At 43.6% G+C, this 22,123-nt stretch overlaps 2 protein-coding genes across 6 annotated transcripts in view; one reads left to right on the top strand and one right to left on the bottom strand.

The window, feature by feature from the left end:
- Positions 1-1,785: 1,785 nt before the first annotated feature.
- On the top strand, positions 1,786-3,490 carry LOC147642181 (expansin-A4-like). The gene is made up of 3 exons (XM_086775944.1): positions 1,786-2,107; positions 2,352-2,649; positions 2,848-3,490. The coding sequence occupies exons 1-3, from the start codon at positions 1,936-1,938 to the stop codon at positions 3,152-3,154; spliced, it is 777 nt and encodes a 258-aa protein (XP_086632070.1). The 5' UTR covers positions 1,786-1,935; the 3' UTR covers positions 3,155-3,490.
- A 3,568-nt stretch (positions 3,491-7,058) lies between these two features.
- The window catches only part of LOC147642180 (phosphoglycerate mutase-like protein 4), a 51,080-nt gene continuing 36,015 nt past the window's right edge, over positions 7,059-22,123 (bottom strand). For 2 of the 5 annotated variants that reach the window (XM_086775495.1, XM_086775533.1), the window contains 2 exons: positions 19,537-19,676; positions 19,258-19,483 (listed from right to left, as the gene is read on the bottom strand). In XM_086775495.1, the coding sequence (XP_086631621.1) occupies positions 19,409-19,483; positions 19,537-19,676 (215 nt within the window). In that variant the 3' untranslated portion in view covers positions 19,258-19,408. Of the gene's footprint in view, positions 7,702-19,257; positions 19,693-22,123 lie in introns of those variants that run through there. The other 3 variants (XM_086775603.1, XM_086775660.1, XM_086775550.1) reach the window with 3 other exon arrangements.

Raw genomic sequence — 22,123 nt, 5'->3', positions numbered from 1 at the left:
TCTCTCTTTGGAGTGTCAATACAACTCTCTTTATGCATTAAAAAAAAAGAGTCAGCTGAAACTAAGTTAACATGCCAAAAACTTTGTTTTTTAACACTATATATATAGCACACACATCTTGTAGCGTGCTTTACGTGACATATACATGACGTTTGAAAAATGAGGTGATAGGGTTCTAAGTCGTGATTTCAGTGTTAGATTTCAATCTGCTTAAACTATGATAAAAAAATAAAATAAAAAATCAGTACTAAGGTGGATCAAAATGATGATATTTGAGCTCTGTACACATTGGCACCGGCCACCACCCCGGCGGCCTGCCGCCGCCTTATACGTCCAAAGGGCCAGGCAGATAGTTGCGGCAGGCGTCCTGTCCTGGTGGTGTAGAGAGGGCGAGGGTTGTGCACGGCACGTATGTATTGGTCACCCAGCGTCGGGGGGGTCGTTTTGCCATGTGCTTGCATTAATGGGCGCCCGCGCCCGCCGGCTGGAGACGGGCGCCCCCTTTTTGGCCAGCAGGCGTCCCCATGATGCGCCACCCTTGCACAGGCCGATTTAATATTTTTGACACATCACTGAGTCAAAACGTGAAGAGCCACCAAGCTTTAATAATTCACATTAAATTACATACAAAAAAGCTTTTTATAAATACTATATGCCCAATACATTCATTGGCTTCGCTGCAATGTACTCGGGAGTACGGTTTGCCGTACTACTCGCATGCTTCTACGCCTTTCGCAACACTGCAAGAGCAATCTCGGCAAAAAGAAAAGGGGAACGCAGCCGATGAAGATGGAAGCTGTGCACATAAGAGAATTCTGTTCCATGATGGTGCAAAGAATTTTAGAATTTAACACTTTAATTAAAAAAAAAGGGGCCATGTTTGCAACACGACACCCACACACAAGTAAATGCAAAGGCTTTTGTGCGGAATCGCCGCCAATAACTTTCTCCAAGCTGCATCACAGCACATGCGTGAAGGTGCCCAAGTAGCTCAGTGTGAATTGGGAGACTAATCGCTACTCTCTTTTTTTTTAAAAAAATAAGAAAAACGAAAAAAAAAGCGAGAGGAAAAAAAGACTTCAATCACGGCGGCATGCTAGGATTGAAGTAAACTTATTGGGCACTTTAGCTGGCGATGCTGCCGACTTTGCAAAATGCTCTAAATCAATGGTTCGCTTTTCCTCCTCCTATTGAACGCAAATACACTTTTCATTTCATTGCACACCACATAATAATAATAATAATGATTTTTTTAAAAAAACTTGCCATTTCTTTGGAGCACACATAATCAAGAATTAAAAGCTTGATTTTTTTATAAAAATAGTGAGGCTTTGGGATAAGGCCATCTTAATTTTGATGCCTTGGAAAAGCAAGTAGCAAGTTTTTCTTCACAATGAAAAATTAGGTTTACCACAGATGCTCATCTCTTTACAATTTAAAGATTAACTAAAGGGTTGGCTGAGGCCTAGACACACTCTTATAAGGTAGGAAGAGGGGAGGCAAGGGCGCTCCAGTGTTAGAAACAAATACCATTCTAATGTATTTGTACCGACCAGAATTAAGAAAAATCGTGGGCGGCAGAGATATTAAGTAGCCTTTATTTTAAGGAATGATTTTTCATATACTTTAGTTATAAAACCAACATGTAGTAAAAATTTCAGAAACAAAAGCTGGATAAATTTAAGCGTTCTTATTTTGGTTGGTTGAAAAATATGTTTTTTTCGAGCACGCGGCTGAGCTAAAAGCAAGGGACAAGATCCACCTTAAGTTGTGTACATAATAAGTTGAGATGGCACTTTTAAAGAGGCATGAGAGGGAGTGGGAGCCAGCACACAAGGCCCTATAATACATAAACTTTCTTGGGGAAACCATCAAACAAGCTCCACAAAACTAGAAGGTTTTTTGTACTCTCTCTCCAACACACCAATTCACCCAATGGAAAGCATGGCTCAACTCATCAACCAATACCTAACATTTGTTGGCATGATGGTGCTTCTATCATTGATTCTTCTTGTAAGAGATTGTGGTGGAGACTACACCCCCTACCTCAAGTGGAAGAAAGGCCATGCAACATTCTATGGTGGTAGTGATGCTTCTGGCACCATGGGTAATTTTCTTGTTTTTCCAAAAGAAGTACACAACAACAACACCACCCCCTCCTCCCCCCACAACACCCCGTTTTTCCAAAGGAAGTGCACACCACCACCACACCCCCAACAACACCCCGTTTTTATTTACCTCACCCCTGTGTGGAGTGATTTTAATCATAAAAAAAACAAAACAAAACAAAGCCAAGCCAAGCGCAGCTTGTATAGCTTTCAAGACCATGTTTCTGTTGTGGGCACACGCAGGAGGTGCATGCGGCTATGGCAACTTGTACAGTATGGGGTATGGTACGGCGACGGCGGCGTTGAGCGCACCGCTATTTAGAGGAGGTGCAGCGTGCGGGGCGTGCTTCGAGCTCAAATGCTATGGAGCCAACGCAGGCTGCAAGGCGGGCAGCATCACCATCACGGCCACCAACTTCTGCCCCACCGGCAGCCTTGGTGGGTGGTGCGACCCCCCCCGCGTCCATTTCGACCTGGCCGAGCCTTCCTTCCTCAAGATCGCAGAGTACATTGCAGGCGTTGTTCCCGTCGAATTCAGAAGGTTCTTCATCATCTCTCTCCGCGCTTCTCATCATCTGCACAATATCATGAGTCTATAGCCCCAGTAATGAATCAAATTTTTTGCAACTTCTTGCTGATCTCTATTCTATTCGTCTCTGCAGTCCATGATTCCAGTGCTACCATAGAATAAGCAAATTCCTGGAGCAGCACAGCTAATTATGTCTTGTTTTGAGTGCAGGGTGAAATGCCACAAGAGTGGAGGGATCGAGTTCAGCATCAACGGGAACCCTTACTTCAACTTAGTGCTGATAACAAACGTGGGAGGCGCCGGGGACGTGAAGGCGGTGCGCATCAAGGGCTCCAAAACGGGGTGGATTCGCATGAAAAGGAACTGGGGCCAGAATTGGGAGTGCACCAAACGGCTGGTGGGGCAGAGCCTCTCCTTCGAAGTGATCACAAGCGACGGCGCATCCTGCGTGAGCTACAACGCCGCCGACTCCAATTGGCAATTCGGGCAAACTTTTGCAGGAAGCCAGTACCCTTAGCTGCAGCAGCAGCAGCACTGCATCCAATCAACAATATATATATATATATATATATATATATATTCATGGGCTGCATGCAATTCCATAATTGCACAGTCCTTGGAGCTTCTCCGGCTCTGGTTTGCCCTAATTCTCAGAATTGTAATTCGTTTCTTTCATTGGGAGACCTACAGTCCTCCTTTTCTGTACTAAACCCATCCAAACCTCGCGATGCAGCTATGTCTTCTCTAGACGGAGCTCCCCTTTGTTTGCATTTAAACAAATTGTATGTGTCAAATTGAAATGTAATAATTTGGCATATCAGTACATAAATCTTTTGATATAAACAAGGGCACCAGATTACTGTTCTTTTAGCACTGGTATATAAATTATTGTCATGTCAATTTAGGCGAGCGTTTTTTTGAAAAACCCTGAAAATACTTCAAACTCTACTACATTACAACACAGCTTGAGAGACCTCAGATCTTTCCGTTGCTCCCCATCCCTCCCTTTTTCTTTCTAGGCTTCTCTCCATTTCTCTTGTCAAGGTTGATCAAAGGTGCATACTCCTTCCTCCTCTATGTATAGCTCAATGCATAGAGCTTTTGCATATAAAGCTATGCATAGAGACATATACATAGATCTATGCATAGAACTTATGTAGAGAAGTATATGCATAGACCTCTTTGCATACATCTTACACATAGAGGCATATTAAGCTTTATACAGCTAGATGCGTAAAACTTTATAAAGCTTTATGCAAGCTCTTGGCTTATGCATTCTTTGTACTTGTATAAGGGTCCCTTCTTGAGCACATCAAGAAGGGTTCCTTCAAGGTGACATCTACAATCATTCTTTATTAAGGTTTCTCTCCTCATCATCTCTCTCACTTGGCTCCCTTGTGTGTCACCTTTGTGCACTTGGTTTTTTCTTTCTCTCATTTCTTACATATGAAAGTCTTTACATGCAAGCGTTTATGCACAAGCCTTATGCATAAGCTCTTACGCATAGACTTGGGGGATTTACTATAAGTAAACCCGAGCACATAGAGCTATGTACATAGATAATGCATAGCTCTTATGCATTATGCATGCACTTGTATGCATAAGATCTTATAATTAGCGCTATGAAGATAATATTAGATAACTTGGAAAAAATCTCATACTTTGGGAATTACTTTTTCAACATAGTTTTGGCCGTATCTTGCGCATATTAACTCCAAATTTGTCGGACATCATAGATTTAGATCCTACTCTTTAAGATCTTTCCAATGATCTTTAATTTTATGAACCTTTCAATATTATCCGATTAGAATATCCTATACCTAATTCTATCATTCACTATGAGACCATCACTACATGCACTGATAACACTTATGTTAAATATCTCATGCCAAATGCATGCCAGAAAGTTTTTCTAGTCTTAACAAAATCTCATCCACTCATACCATCCATGAAATTGAGGGTAATTGTAACCCGAGCAAGAGAAAATGTAACCTCTATGGAGACGCCCATTATTTTATTTCGAGACATTATTTGGATGCATCTTTTATTTTTATTAGATCTACCAAGAGTAATGCGTTTAATCAAGCTGTGTACCCTAGTATGATATGGTTAGGATTAATGTGTTTAATCAGCTGTATGCAATGACTAATATTATTTTAGAGAAAGGCGATGAGATTGAGTGACAGATTATGTGTTAATCGTGGATGGAAGATGTGTTGGAGATACACTTCCATCTCATATGCTTCTTTTTTTAAAAACAAAATAATCACAATTAAGTTTAAAAATGATAAAAATAAAAGCACAAATTCAGAACAAGAAAGTAACATATACTAAAATTAGCTCATAAATTTTATGGACCTTTCAACATTATCCGATTAGAATATCTTATACCTAATTCTATCATTCACCAATGAGACCATCACTACATGCACTGATAACACTTATGTTAAATATCTCATGCCAAATGCATGCCAGAAAGTTTTTCTGGTCTTAACAAAATCTCATCCACTCATACCATCCATGAAATTGAGGATAATTGCAACTCGAGCAAGAGAAAATGTAACCTCTATGAGGACGTCCATTATTTTATTTCGAGACATTATTTGGATGCATCTTTTATTTTTATTATCTACCAAGAGTAATGTGTTTAATCAAGCTGTGTACCCTGGTATGATATGGTTAGGATTAATATGTTTAATCAGCTGTGTGCAATGACTAATATTATTTTAGAGAAAGGCGATGAGATTGAGTGACAGATTATGTGTTAATTGTGGATGGAAGATGTGTTGGATCACTATGAGATATTTTGAAAGACATGTGAACACCTTTTATGGTTTCATATTTAGACATCAATATTTTTGTAAGGCTAAGCTCCAGATGATACCTTTGTACATACCAAATAGTATTTTATACTTTTGGTAGGCCCAAGAATTTATATTAATGCTTACTATATTTTTGTAGAGCTTGCACACTCATAAATTTAAAAGCACTTGTGCTTGTTTTTTGAATTATCTTTTGAGAAAGCAAACACTTTTTCGCATATATATAAATATGGGTGAGTGATACAAGGACCACACTCATCCTAAGGAAGATTCAACCCACTCTTGCATTGACAGTGACCTCTAGTCTATTCTCCATCTCTCTTGTTTATTTTATTTTGTTTATTAAGGTTTATGCTCTTAATTTGTGCAAATATATGTTATGCTCTAATTTTTGTGTTGAGAAATTAGAATTCCTTCTCCAAGGATCTTAAAGATCCTGACAAGGTGCTATGTTTGTCGCAACCCCTCCTTCCATTTCAAACGTCGTCCTTAACATGTCTTGTGTGTATTCACAGGGAGGTGAAATGTAAGAGAGTGGTTACACGAAACCCTCTGTTTTAGGGTATGGGATCTCTTATCCAATGGTGTTGGGCTCTGTAGTTTCCAATGGAGATGGAATGTAAGGGAGAGGTTACTTGAAACCATCCATTTTAGGGTACGATATCTCTTGCCCAATGGAGTTGGGCTCTGCAGTTTCCAATGGCACTCCTCTATCAGCCTAGCTTTGAGGCTACAGGCTCAACTGAGGACACGCTATGAGAATGATGTCATGGATCCTTTTGTGTTGAGATAGTCCCAAACACTAGCTCTTTACTCTCCTCCATGTTCCTCGTTTCTCATCCATACAGACCATAAAGTGCTTAGTAAGAAGATATGAACGATGCTTCCTTACCACAAAGAGAAGAACCAAACCAAACTTCTTTATCCATATACATCATCTCCGTAAGCATCGCGCGCCCAATGTAGTAGTAGATTGGCTACATAAAACCTTGTTCACCTTCTTGTAATGGAATAGCCCTCAAAGTCTCTTTGCCAACACTCAAACACACATAGAACTCCTCATCTCAATTAGGAGGCGTAAGGATAGAAGCCTCCACAATGGCTTGCTTCATGGCCTCAAATATGGCTTGATGTGCTTCGTTCCAAACATAAGCACATGGTTAAAGAGTAAGACGTTGAAGAGGGTAGAGAAGTTGGCAACAAGCTCCTCCAAGAAATGTGTATAATACTTAAATCTCATTGACGAAATTCAACAATGTGCAAGTCGATTCAGGAATAGGTAGAGAAAGAATAGCCTCCACCTTTTGAGGATCCAAAGCAATACCATCGAATGAAACCACATGGCAAAGCAAACAAAATTTGGCTTCAACAATGTGACACTTATGAAGGGTTGAGAGATCCTTGAACCTTATCAAGTATCTCAAAAGCTTCACAAACTTTCTCACGGTGCCTAATCCTAGAAAAATCATCCAAATAGACATGAAAAAACATACCAAGATATGGATCAAACACCGCATTCACAAAGTGTTGAAACGTCACTGACACAGTGGTGAATCCAAAGGGCATCAGACGATAATCAAATCATCCCCATGGTGTAATGAAAGTGGTCTTCACTTGGTTCTCCTCGGCAATACAACTTTAGAAGTAGCCCAAATACCCATCACACACTATACACATCTCATGACCTACTAGACAATCAAGAATCTCACCTTGGAAAGGAAAAACCATCAAGTATATCAAGATAATCCTCCTTCTCTTCCTCCGTTAAAGAGGATCCAAGCATCCTAACATCTTAGCATTATTAGTCCTCTCATGTGCCGACATGGTATCCCAATATAAAACATCAAGATGAACCCCAACACGTCCATAGAAATCTTGTTGAGTGGTGAATCCTCTTCCTCATCATCATAAGAAGAGCTTGTAGCATCGATGTTTTACTCTCCACTATCATAGGAGGTTGTCTCTTCCTCCAACTCTTGAGCTTGCCAACTTCGAATGTTGTACCTTATTCAATTGTCATCATATTGCATACGAAAATCTCTTGAGCTTTCCAACTTCGAATGTTGTACCTTATTCAACTGTTGAGCTTGCCAACTTCAAACGTTGTACCTTATTCAATCGTCACCATATTGCATAAGAAAATCTCCCGTCTTCCACTTTTGGATCATGTCAACTTGTAATGCATGCAAGGCCTTCCCAAGATAAGGGCGTAGGTCGCTCCGTCCACCTTGGTAGGAATAACCTAAAAAATTGAAGACACATACCACATATACCAATGTTAAGCTTCCTAATCACCCCAAGAGCTTGTATACGAGAATTATTGGCCAACTTGATACAAAAGGAAGAAGCTTCATAACAACAAAGCCCAAGATTTTCCATGGTAGTTAGACTCATAACATTCATAGCCTCTCCTCCATTAAAATCAATGTAGGCTCCACGAATGGTTAAGCCCTCAATAATCACATCAATCCACTAGCAAATCATTATGCAAATGGATTGTAACATCACTTGCCTCGAACTCCCCTGGATCGTTGCTTGGATGACCTTATACTAATAGCTCGTGACCATCGTTTCCTCATGCTTGGACAAATAGCCGAAAGTTCAAAAGAGTCATGTCCACCTTGAGTGTTCATAGATGCTCCATCAAGTCGTAGGCCTTGGTGCCAAGGCCAAAATCACCCAATCTGATCTTCCTCCTCAAGCTCTTCTTTTTACGATTCTGTACCATACGAGAAGTCTAAACTTATTCCGTGTTCACCTCCACTTGAGCAAGAGTTCTTTCGCTCACAAGAACCTCCGCCTCGACTTGTTCGAGGCTTCCCGAAGCTCTCTCCTCAATAGACACACCCAACACATTAGCTCCTAGCATTGAAGAGGATTGGCCTCCGAGAGCCTCGCACAATTGAGACGCACATGGCCACATTCTTGGCAATGAAATACTCCACTTGGGCTACCCCCCTCTCTACATTGTGTATTTCTTGGTTGTTGCTGCCAATAATTGAACTCGAAGGTTAGCAAAGCTTATTAACCAATGATCCACTAAACTCTCACCTTGAGGAGCAACAACCGGTGTTTGAGTAGCATCTAGTTCCGAAGATGATGGAAGACACAAGGCCAATCGCATCTTTGTCTCTGTCTCCTCGACAATCTAAATGGCATCTTAAAGAGTGGCTAGCCTTCGTCCTCGAACCTTGATTTGTAGGACAGGAGATCCAAAGCATCAATAAAGCGATTTTAACGTCAGAAAGTAGCCTTAGGGCTAGGAGCACGAGTTGGGCCACCGCTGCCTGTTCTTGAGTCACCGCTCACTCAAAACGGACATATTTGCGATTAAACTTTGCCATGAACTGCTGCACAAATTCTCTAGGAGCTTTTGACAATTTTAGAATTTCCACCCACAACTTTGTAGGCTCCCAACGGGCCCAAACCTTGTACAAAAAGCATGTACTAATGCATCACAATCTTGAAGAATAGCTTGGGGCAAAGAAAAGCACCAACCTTGAACATCATCCTCAAGCCAAAACTTGAAGTTTTGTATGCGTCCTTGAACACCCCATCTATCTTTGACACTTACACTTTGCAAGAAACACGTCCATGGACAAAGGATTAAAATGAAGCATAAGGCCTTTGCATATATAGCCCTTTCAATATACCAAACCCTTTTACCCTTATTAAATGTGATCCCATCCACCTCTAAGAGGTGATTCACACGCGAATACTCTAAAGCACACTTACAACTATTAAAGGGGATGTTCACACACATACAAGCTCCAATATATCCCAACAATCCCCCCTTCGGAGTGAAGGTAGTGAGACCTGAAAGCAAAAGAAAAGTTGCTACCACCTACCCCATCGACCCTACCTCACCATCTTCACCTTACATGCCATAGTAGTCAAGGTAAGACCGTGGTAGCAAGGCTAGCACTTAGTCACCCCATGTCTCCTAACTAGGATAGAGAAAAAGAAGCCTTTTATAACTTAAGGCAAACACACATAGATCCAATCAGATTTTAGGGAGACTACCCAAGGCAAAGACATTGATAAAGGCAGCTAGAATGCCCAATCTTCGTCCACCTCATCAAGGGAGAGTTGGGGCGTTGTTACAGATATGTTCTCCTCTTCAGTAGATTCCTCCTCATCTTCAACATCAAGATTTGCATGGCGTTTCTCTTGCTCTTTCTCTAGCTTTTTGAAGCAGTTGACCTCTTTATGCCCATTCTCTTGTAGAACCTGCACTGAATCTTCTTGTTGGTTCTCCACTTTTGTTCTCCTACAAAAGCTTTGTCATACTTTACAATGCTACTTGATTGACTTTCCTTGTTTTTTCTGTCTTTTTCTAGTAGCAAGGGTACCATATCTTCAAATGATGTTGAAGCTATGTGCATGATTTCGATGGTTTGTTGAAACTAGGTAACATCTTGCATACTTTTGGTGAGAACTGCTACCTTGTCCTCATCATCAGGCTCACACTTAAGACTAACGATGAGCTGTTGAACTAGTGAGTAGAACTTGGCAAGGTGATCACTTAATTCTTTATTATCTAGCATTTTCAAATCCTAGAACTTCAACTTCAAGAAAACCTTAGAATTAGTGATTTTGTTACCAAAAAAAGTCTCCACCGAAGTGGCCTTGTTTGCTAGTTTGCAACATAGGATTAAGATTTTCTAATCAATGATTAAGCATCCCTAATCCAATTCTTTCTTTGCAATTGGTTGTTCAATCATGCCAATGGAAAATTGTCACAAGCTTCTATCAACTCATATTATGGTTGCTTAGTAGTATTGGAAGCTCATTGCTCATTGAAAGTTCATTGCTTATTAGTATTGGAAGCTCATATTCACTCTTCTTTTGAACCTTCATAATGCCAAGCTCAAGTGAATCGTCTAATAGAAACTATATTAAAAAGAAGATTACAAAGATAAAAAAGAAGCCACACTACTATGTTTTTTGCAAGGACTATGGGTCTAAGTGAATTTTTGAGAACAACATGCATTTGTATGGAGAGGGTGAATTCTAGATTGTCTTGCCATTAAAACATGTAAAGGGACTAGACACTGCTTTTTGGGTATTCATCCCAAAGGTAAGACCTTTCCTACAATGGCTTATTCAATGAAGATAGACAAGTTTAAAGGGAACAATTTTCACACTTGGCAAACTAAAATTAAATTTACTTTAATGAAGAAAGGTTTGTGGTATGTTGCAAATGGTAAAGATAAGAAACCAAGTACAAGGGATGCAAAGGCTACATGGCTAACCAGATAAAAAAGCACTTGCTATTATAGCCTTAGGATTAAGAAATAATCTCATACACCATATTGATGGAAAAGACACCTCAAATGAAGCTTGGGTGGGAGACACTTGACGTACTGTTTGGAGCACAAGCCAAGAACTCCAAAATCTCTCTTCCTATAAAGTTCTTTGAATTAAAAATGAATGTGGGGGATTCTCTTCCCACTCATCTAAACTATATGACGAGCATGCTAACCCAACTTGCAAGAATCAACAAACATGTTGAAGATGATGAAGTTACTACAGTGCTTCTAAATAGTCTACGACAAGATGAGTATGGTAACATTGTTACCACACTTACCAACCTCCCTTCTTCTAAACTATATGAAGAGCATGCTAACCCAACTTGTAAGAATCAACAAACATGTTGAAGATGATGAAGTTACTACAGTGCTTCTAAAGAGTCTACGACAAGATGAGTATGGTAACATTGTTACCACACTTACCAACCTCCCTTCTTCTTCATTACTGGATGTAGAGGCTTCCCTACTCAAAGAAGAGAAGAAGATCAAGCAAAGGCAAGGGCACATTTACAAGGAGGATGCTTACTTTAACCAAGGAGGCTACAAGAAACACGGATCAAAGACATCCTTCAAAGAATCTTTTCAGACAAAGGAGTTTCCTAAGAAGTCTTCTAGCTTCTACGGGGAAAAACTAACCATGAAGAGAAGGATTGTTTTTTAAGGAAAAAGGCTCGAAAGGCCTTACTTACAGAGGAAGCACATTCAAGTGGAGATGAAGCAAAGGAAGAAGTAGGAGCCTCACATGAGACCAACTATCTTGAAGATAGCTGGCCTTTCTAAAAGAAAGGAAACCTATCCTTCTACACTCATTCCCATATCCTGAACTAGTTGTAAACATAACTAGGATCTAGCATCTGGCATCATAAATGGCATTGTAAACCTAACTAGAGTAAGACCCACGGGCACCAGCATGGTCATCATACATATCATTGTAAACACTAACTAGGACTAGCATTGTCATCAACTTTAGTCATGGATATTTTGTTGAGGGGGAGTGTTGGATTAAATACACCAAAATTTTCTTTATGACATTAGGGAACAAGGGACATCATTTTATCCATGTAAAAGCACCACTAGATGAGTTTAAAATCAGAGCCCATGAGTTATGGAGAGGTGGAGAGATTCTAGGCTTTATGAAGGAGGTTTAGCAGAAGGTGCTCCCTAGGTTTATGCCCACGAGTTCCTTCAGTGAATCAATGTAACCATGATCCCTATTTAAGAGGTAACTCAATTAATACAATGGGTGTATGATTATACTAATCACACCTATGCTTTGTTAATCCATGTCTTAATCTCCTTAGCTCAAGGATTTCATTATGCTTCACAATGTTGCTTCTTGATCATTATAAGCCACCATAATTGCTTCAGTTGAAGCTTGCAATAGTCGAAAAAATTAGGGCTTTTTATAAAAGTCAACCCTTTGGATCGACATTGAAGCCCCTGCATCAACATTATGGCTCTATCAACCACTACAATCGACAGGTTCTCTGGTGCTGGGTTTCCTACCTGGCACACCAAGATGCAGCTTCTCTTGAGGGAGGGTGTTTGGAGCATAATCTCTGGAGATGACGAATACCCAGGGGCCAACGAGCCCAAAAAAGCAATAGCTGTGGTAGTGACAACGCAACGAGAGAGCTATTGCACTAATCGGCCTCAGCTTGGCAAACACTCTTGTTCAGCACATAGACTTCACGCAAACCGCCTAGTTCAAAAGCTTCAAGAGTGTTGAGTAGCTATGTATTAACATTGATTTGACTCCATAGAACCATACTTAAAACACTTGCAACAAGTTTTAAACTGAAGCTTACCAAAATAGCTCTCTGACTGTACAAAGCTGGTACAACAACTGAGAGAGAGAGAGAGAGAGAGATATTAAGCGTCTACTAAAGACCCAATGGGCATATGAGACCAAAGTGATACAATAACGTCCATGGCATATCTCATCATGGAATGGAAAATAAAACAGAAAGAAAACATAAACATAGCTATCTCACTGGGGTGATACAAAAGTGTCCATGGAAACTCATCATGGAGTACTAAGAACATAGAAACATGAGAGCAACATCAGCTCTGAGTAGATGGTATACCACTCTCCAAAATATCAAGCATGGGGCTGAAGAGTATGGCCGAGAGGTCTCCCTCAACTATGTCACGTGGAAAGGTAGCTCGATGGCGGTGGAGCATTCTGGAGCTGATGAGGTGATCGTGGTCAACGGGGGGGTCGAGGGCGTCGGGCACGCTGGAGTGCAGAGGCTCGGTCCGAGGTAACTCCTCTCGAGCGAGGTAGGTCCAGAGCAGCTCGTGGAGGGTCCACAAGATCCACTATGTCGGTGTCCTCCACCTCCTGGGTCCGGAAGAAACTGGTGATGGTTGGCTGGCGAGGGAGGGAGCGGGGTGGCTGGGGCCGAGGCTCTCTCAAGAAGACCGCCGTGTGCAGATGAAAGAAGTAGTGGTGGATGTGTGGAGTATGGTGGTGAGTTGTGTTGTGAGGGTGGATAGGGGGACAGTAGGTTCCACATCCTGGAGTTGGCGGTAGATGTGGTTGGAGTAAACAAGGTCAAGCTCGTGATCAAAAAGGACCTGAGTGTAATGTGAGATGGGGGGTGGTGGTGGAGGGACGGGTGGTGTGCAGGTAAGAGTGAAAGAGAGATAGGCATGGTCAGCTTCAAAAGGGGGTGGCAGAATGGAGAAGTCGGGGATAAGGTGTGCCAAAGCCGGAGATCCTATAAGGTAGTCCACAGTGCTAGTACCTCCTGAGTGGGGGAAGGAGGTGAGGGCGTTGAAGGAGGGCCATCGACGAAACATCCCGTTATAGATAATGAGACCATGTGCATCTCCCAGCTCAAAGAAATATCTCCCATACATTGTGACCTCCTCCCGGTCCTGTGATGATCGATGCAGCTCTGTGTCAGTGATGTCCAGCTCCCGTAGTCTGACAGGGTCGTCTAGATCAAGTAGTGAGACCTGCCTCCCTAAGTGGGGGAAGGAGGTGAGGGCGCCGAAGGAGGGCCATCGGGACATCCCGTTATCGATAATGAGACCATGTGCAGCTCCCAGCTCAAAGAAATATCTCCCATACACTACGACCTCCTCCCGGTCCTGTGATGATCGTTGCAGCCCTGTGTTAGTGATGTCCAGCTCCTGTAGTCTAATAGGGTCGTGCGTCTAGATCGAGTAGTGGGACCTGTTGACTTCCCGTCCTAGAATTGAAATCCCCGAGCAAGAGGACTTTCCCCAACTATGAGAACTCCATGATATCCCCATATAATGGTAAGTACGGTGACTGGCCATGTTCTGCGGCGTAAGGGGAGTGGCGTGGTGCAAAATAACACAGCAATGTGGATGACTCTCTCACCGCACCCAAAGATATCGTGCATCCTCGTCGTCCTTCTGGATGATGCTGAGAATCTGTCGGAGATGGGATCTAAAAAGGACAGCTAAACCCCCCCCACCCCCCCCCCCCCCCCCCCCCGAGCCACGTACTCCTCCTGATGTGCGGGTCTTGCCTCAAAAAGCTGACTCCCACTCATACCCGGCTATGTATGGTAAGCCCCTCTCAGGGCTTTGATGAGTCTTTGTATAAAAAATGACATCCATGCCTGTGAGAATCTCGCCCAAGCCTCCTGGATTCGACCATGGCATGCCATTGCAGTTCCATACTGCCAACCCCAGGTGTTTGGTCTCATAGACCTCGCGTCCCTATTTGGGACGGCGCTCAGTGATAATGACTCTACCATCTCTGTAGATAGCCCACTTGCCTGCTCTGCGGGCCTCATGAACAGTCACCATCACCTCACGTTGGTGTGCCACCTGTGCTAGAGTGAGATCATCTCCCATGTACACCTATGTGCCCTTGAGGGCAGCCCGCCTGTCTAAGAAGGCATGTCTGCTAGTGGCATCAAGGAATCTAATGATGAGGAGTCGCTCGTGGCATATCCTTTCCTTCCCTCCATGTATCTGCAAAGGGGGGGGGGGGGGGGCGATCCCGTCCACTCCTAGCATCTGGCAAAGTGTCATGGCATCCTCCTTGGGGGAAGCCCCCGCCTGTAGCCCCCGTACTCGCACATGGAGGGCCCTATCCTTCCTGCGTTTCTCCTCCTCAATAGTCTCATGTATGATGCTCTGTGGGGGTTTGTGCTTCTTCACCACCTCCACCCAATCTTTCTTAGTGGTCTGCAGTTCTTCCCGCAACAAATAATCGAGACTCTGAGCCTGTGGATCTCCAGGAGATAAAAACCCAAGCATCGCTGATCACAATAGTCCATGACTCTAGCCAGTGGTCCAAATCCCTCTTTGAAAAGGCAATGGTAGCGCCCTCGAATCTCATAATATGCTGTGCAGCGAACAGATGTAGTGTTCCTCCGTCTCTGGCTCTATCCAACAAATCTGACAAATCCTATCCCCTAGAGGTATGCCTCTAAATCTACCTGTCTATCTCTAACTGATGTGAAGAGGTGCGGATCTGCCCAATGGTGCACCTCAATCCATGAGACAAATGGGTATCCATGTAGCTCGGTGAAAGTATAAAGCCATCCTCAGTGGTGCGGAGAAGATGGTCTCTATAGAAAGCCATCTTCGTTCCCAACTCCTGTGAGGGATCTAGCCATGTCTTCCTAGTGTCCAACTGAATGAAGTCCTGTCTGATGACTCTACTAATCTCAGAATGTGTCAAGGTGAGAGAGGGTGCCTCCAGAGAGTACTGGAAGGGTGGAAGTCTGTCTAAACTGAACCCATGGAGCTCAAACCAGGATGCTATCTGCGCATACCAACATGAAGTGTCTCCCTCCATGGCTAGCTGATGAGAGCTCGTGTCCCAATATAATCAGAGATCTCATCAATGTATAGTCCAAATAGAGTCGGAGAGAGTGGGCAGCCCTGCTTCACCCCTATAGTGGAGTGTACTGGCTGGGAGAGACCCTCTGAAGTCCGCACCTGCCCAACTACTGTCTCATAAAGTGCCATAATACCCCAAATGAGCTCACATGGAACCCCCAAGTCTTGTAGACTGCGCATCATCTAGCTCTAGGCACTGTGTCAAAGGCCTTGCGGAAATCCACAAAGCCACAGTAGATCCTCCTCCCATGTGCTCTGCCCTCCTCAATGATAGCCCTAAGGGTAAAGATATGATCCAAAGTAGAGAATCTCCTCCTGAAACCGGCTTGTCCCTGAGCTCGGACCCCTTGTCTCTCTACCCATCTGCTCAACTCCTGCTCAAGAATAGAGGCATATAGCTTGGCCAGCGAGTGACCAATCATAATGGTGCGGTAGTTAGTGGACACGCTCGGATCTCCAGACTTGAGTACCGGCACAATTGTGGAAGTACTCCAAGTCCCAGGAAACCCCTCACACATGGCTCTACTAAACATGAGAGCTAGCAAGTCTGCAATCATGTCTCTAGCATGTATGAAATGCTCGGCTACAATGCTCTCATGATCCTGTGCCCTCCCTGTATGCAATCTGTTGATGGCCCTCCTCACCATCTCTGCTGTGAAGAAGGTAGAAGTGGGTGGACAAGGGTCTGGAGGGTTCGGTAGTGGTGGCTGCTCTGGTACTGTGTAGAGAGAGAGAGAGAGAGAGAGAAAGAAAGAAAGATATATTAACGTCTGCAAAAGGCCAAAATTGGCCTATGAGACAAACTAGTAGTACAATGATGTTCCTCCAGTCATCAAGAGGAAAATGTGGAGTGAGAATAAAATGTACAAGTATGACAACACGACCATAGGGGACTCAATGGTGGTGTACAAACGAGAGAGAGAGAGAGAGAGAGAGAGAGAGAGAGAGAGAGAGAGAACTTGACGAGATGCTAAAGAGACGGAAGATTGCATGCTTAAATTAATACGTGGATTGATATTGATTGATATATTAAAATGAAGCACAATGCCTTTGCATATATAGCCCTTTCAATATACCAAACCCTTTGACCCTTATTAAATGCAAGCTCATCCACCTATAAGAGGCACAAAGTGTGCGTGAACACCATTCAAGGAAAGAATGCCGTTTTGCAAGCTTAACTCCTTGAAAAAAAACTCTCCCTTCACGGGATGATTTCTGAAATCTTGGAGTCTGGGTGGGTCTCTTGGGTTTTCTGCTTCTTTGAAAAATATGGCTTTATATATGATTTTATTTTACTGTGCAGATCTCTGCTAGGGCCCACCCAAGCCGAATATGTCCACACAAGCCCAGCTGACAGAAATCACCACCAGTGACCAAACAACCATGGAAAGCCAACCAACACGTGGCCCCAAGCAAAGCGACCGAACTACAACGGCGAGCGCCAACCACACCACAAAGCCCAAGTGTGAACACCACACCACACCACACCAAGGCACAGCACAGCAGAGAGTCGAACCTGGGCCAATAAAGCAAGGGCTTAAAGCCCTTCCACTTAGCAAAGAAACCCACGTGTTATGCACGTTTCCAGCGAAACATGAGTCAAAAACCCACGCAAAAATTTCCCATCACAAAGTCCATGGACCAGCTGCTGCCACTTGAACAATAGTCCAGGGGGGGGGATGTTCTCGGAGTTTCCTCCGGGCCTCTTTGCAGATCGACCCTAAGAAAAGTCGATATAAGTCATCCTCTTTCTGAGTGTAGGACTCCCGTTTCTTGCGTTGAGCCATTGAGAAATCCATTGCGCTTGGCGTTTCCTGATTTGCCCAATCCATATCTCATGCTTAAGACGGGAGCATGTGGCTCGACGTTTGTCATCATACCAACAGTTACGAGGGGACACCACGCTCACACTCATCCTGACGCTTCAACACAAACCCCTCTACCCCCAATCTGACTCGTAACCAATACCGAGTAGTGGATGGAAATGTAGTCCTCAACGATGTCGGCAATGAGATGAAGACTCGCATTCGTGATTTATGCCATATAGTTTTCGCCTACAACTTTATGAATACATGGCATAAACTAGAACACGCAACGAAGGACCACATCGTCAATCAAATCACGAGTGACTTTAGGCCAGCCCCAGGCAGTGAAGAGGTCCATCCCAGGTGGATCAAAGATCACGTGGTGGATGCCATGAAGCACTGGCGCAATGACATTATATGCAAGCTGAACGTAGAGGGAGAAAAGCCTTGATATTGTCACTAAGAGATTTGGGATGAGGAGTGCAGGAAGCACAATGCAAACCCCCGCAAGTAAAAGGGCCTCACTGGAATCTAGGAACCTAGAGAGGAATCTCGGCAAGGTAACGGCTTCCAAACACGAGGGACCGGAGATAGGTTCCTTGAGGTAACCGAGGGGGGGGGGGAGGGGGGGGCATCGCCGTCGGGTGGTTGGCTGGCTGCCGAGATAAATGCTCGAAACGGTTCTCTGACGAAATTGTAACCTCCTGTACTCTGCCAATCTAGTGTGCTCGGCGGCGCCACTCAGCTCTAGAAGCCAGTTAGCAGCTCCGTCTCAGAGCCAACGGGGTCTGCCACTCTCTGGCATCAGTGTCGGCGGCCGTGGCCAGATCCTGGTGCTCTGCTGCCTGATGGCCAACTTCCCTCCCACCCCCCTAAGAGGATCTCAGTTGGAACTAGGGGGAGGGGAGGGGCCGGGGGGGGGGGGGGAGGGGGGGACCACTGGGAGCAGTCTCCTGGACTAATGATCAGGACAACTTCTAGCAAGATGCCCCATCTGCCTACAAATGAAGCATTGCCTAGGGGGCAGAGTACTCTACTCTCTACAAAATAGGGGCTCCTTGGAGGCAAGGAAGAGATATGGAGAGGCTATGTAGATGAATCCTGGCCGCCCGAGCAAGAACTGAAGTGGCGGTGGAGGGGGATTCCATCACTCTCCCGATAGCACTACCTATCACCGAGAGGAGAGGAAGGTATTCCTTCCTAAGGCCTAGAAAGAAGACTGTCACAGGAAAGCCTAAAACGCTAGCTAGAGGGTCGGGGGGTGCTAGGTCGAAGCCATGCTGCCATCTCGCAAAGAAGGCCTAGGCTGAACGCAGTGCGACAGGGCTCAACTGCATGACTATGTCTGATGCTGCTGGAGAGTCAAACTCAACCTGGTCGTAGCCACGCCCCAAAGGATGAATATCAATGATCTTTCCAGGTGCACCAAGGAGGCTAGTCTGTAAAAGATCCCTGAGCTGTCCGTGCACCGGGTGGCTACCAATAATCTTGCAGACCAAAGTGGAGGCCTCTAAGGATGCGATTATCGAAGTGAGGAGCTGGAGGTCCGCTTCTAAAAAGGAGAGGCAAGGGACGGCAGCCTTGGTCGGGGATGACAGAGCGGCTGCAATGGGAGTCCTCTTGGGGTTGAAGACCGAAAGAGGCCAAAACTTGCCGGAAGGAAGTGCTCCCCAAGAACTGAAAACCTGCCTTCAGAAGCACTGAAGAGGAGAGGCAAGAAGGGGAAACGAGGAGCAGGAAGGCGGAAAAACAAAAAGAAACATAAAAAACTAGGAAGAGGCGGATGGGAGCCAGAAAGTGCCCGGGCCGCCATTCGAATATGACAACAGCACTCTACCTGGATGTATCTGCAAGCGAAAAGTCAGAAGGCTGTCTGACTGTGATTTGCTATTCATTAACATCGCGTCCTTAAACAATGGCTTTCAATATCAATTCTGTTTAATCTACAAAAACTTTCAATGTGTCAAACGTGTCTGTGCATCAAGTCTCATATTTGTCCTCAGACTGAATCTTGATCAGCGAATGATTTGGCTGCTATCCTTCCCTTCAGATGTGTCACATCCCCCCAAATGCGAATGATTTGGCTGCTATCCTTCCCTTCAGATGTGTCACATCCCCCCAAATGCGCAAGTTCCAAATCTTTTCGGTTGTTATTCTAAACACATTCATGGATGCATTCAAAACTCTGCCACGTGGAGGAACTCCTGTCGCATGGTGATGAAATGCCCATAAGACACCTCCATGAGTAACAACTACCACTCGTTCTCCTGTTAAACAAACCAACTGTGCCCATATTATTCTTCCAAATGTCTCCAAATATGCACTGTAAAAATAGAAGTACTTTTTCTCAACACAAGACCCACAAGAATAGTATCCCATCAACACATCCATCATGCACAGTGGCACAACAGTAAAAAACCCAACCAAACTACATACCATGGAGTAGCATAAAAAACTGTGTACGGCAAACTGTATGAATCGAGTGTATCAAGGATAGGAGGCAAGAACCAGTCACAAGAAACGTCTTGAGGTCATTTCGAGGTTTTTGAAGTTTTGGCTAGAAACGTTTCATCCCAATGTTTTTTTAAAAACAGTAGGTTTCGAAACATCAAAACACTAATTACTTTTTTAACATACTGAGAGCATTTAGAGACCATTATACACAGATAGATGACCAAAAAATATAATGATTCATGAATTTGAAAGCTTCAAACATAGAAACAAAGCATGAACTCCTAGACTCTAAGATGCAAAGTCTTAAGATTCAATAGTGAAGTTTGAAAGACAAAGTAAAATTAATTTCTAATAAACTAATGCTTCAAAAGTTCAAACTTCAAACTTGAAATCACAAAAATATATCAAAGCTTAAGAGTGGTCACTAGTGGTAGCTGTATAATGTCAACTCTCAAAGGGATAAAGCACCCATGTGCTTATGGCTTAGTCTCCCAAGTGTAATGTGCCTTCACACAAGTACCACACAATATGTCACCACAATACTTGTAAACCACACATTTCATACCGGATGTACCTTTTACTTTTATCTTTAAGCCCTTTTTCATGTTCATTAATTGGTGTATCTATGAATTAGAATGGTGTCTTCCCATACATCACAGGTAGAATCACGGGGATTTTGGTGATGCCTTGTGCAAATCAGGAAAATAAGGAACATGTCAAAAAATTTGGAGAAATGGGACATAGGAGATGGAGATTCAATGGAAAAAAGAAAGAAGAAAACATTTGAACAAAAGAGAGCAAAGGCCCAAGGGGAAAAGAAAAGAGGAGAAGAGCAAAGGGGGAAGAAGAAAGTGAGCCAAGGAGGGAGCAAGGAAGGAGAAAGGAGGGAGAGAAGGGGCTTGAAACACATTTTTTTGTTTCTATGGAAAGAACATGATTACAGACACACACAGCACTCTTAGACCTAGATGTGTGCATGAGTAGGGGCTACCTACTAGATAGAACCGTACACCCTCTAGCTATAAGCCTCAGCAGTATGTTCTTCTGGATCAAAGATACAACGTGGGGCCTCTCCGCAGTCACTCTATACAAATGTATGGTATCACGTCAGTTAACCGGAAGGATATTACTAAATCATGCAATATACGGGGTATACAAAAGGCGTACTTATAGGCCTCATTTAGAGTATGTTTATAGGTGAGATGTCTAAAATATAGGAGGATGAATACACACATACATTAAACCATACTACCCAGAGTAGAATCACCACTCCCGTAGTGTGCCGGGTAGCTAACCCTGCTACACTCTATCACTATATGCAAGCTGCTCCTTGAGATCTTTAATCCCTTATGAGAAACACATCCATTAACTCTCCGTCATTCATATACTTGGACTCTAACTACTTGCGCAAGTAGGCCACTCTTGCCTCGTTACCACAGTCACATGGAAGGTTGTTCCCAAATGCTTGGAACATGGGAACGCCCCTTAGCACATGTGGGGAGCGTGGGAACGTCATGGAACGTGAGGCGGCTGGTCACACAACTCACATTCCGGGAACGGACGGAACGCGTTCCGGGAATGGATGTATGTGGGGAGCATGGAATGGAACGGAATGTCATTACCTCTCATTCCTATAGCTATGACATTACCACATGTCCACATTTTCTATTTTGTAATCTCTCTCTACTCACTCACTCTACTCTTTAGAGTTTAGACTCTCTCTCTCTCCTCTCTCTCTCTCTCTCTCTCTCTCTCTCTCACTCTACTCTTCAGAGCACACCCAGGCATGTTCTTCAGGGAGCTGTGGACACCCCCTTCACTGATGTATACCATTTTATACCCCCAGTATGGTACAGGATGGAGCTAGCTAGGTTGCATATCATGATTGTATACTCCATGCATATAGCTTTGCATTCTCCTAGTAGTAGAGCTCCATCCCCTACACACCCAGATTCAGCTTTTTTGTTCAGTACTTTTTCATTTTGTTGGGATGACAGAGGATACCCCATACAGGTACTCCGATTTGTCTCATAGGCCGAGTTCGGTCTTTTGGAAGACGTTAATAAAATCTTTCTTTCTTTCTTTCTTTCTCTCTCTCCAGAAGACATTGAAAGACATTGACAGTTGTACATTGATTTGTCTCATAGGTCGAGTTCGGCCTCTAGTTGACGTTAATATAGCTTTCTTTCTTTCTCTCTCTCTCTCTGCCATTAATCCTGATTTTTGGTCATTCTACACACAAGGAGAGGACAACACTCAA

This window comes from Cibotium barometz, chromosome 1, assembly GCF_041138505.1.
Source record: "Cibotium barometz isolate CiBa-2024 chromosome 1, ASM4113850v1, whole genome shotgun sequence".
In the NCBI taxonomy this organism is placed as follows: Eukaryota; Viridiplantae; Streptophyta; class Polypodiopsida; order Cyatheales; family Cibotiaceae; genus Cibotium; species Cibotium barometz.
The sequence above is the reverse complement of the archived record's forward strand: the minus strand, read 5'-3'. Positions and strand labels throughout refer to the sequence as shown.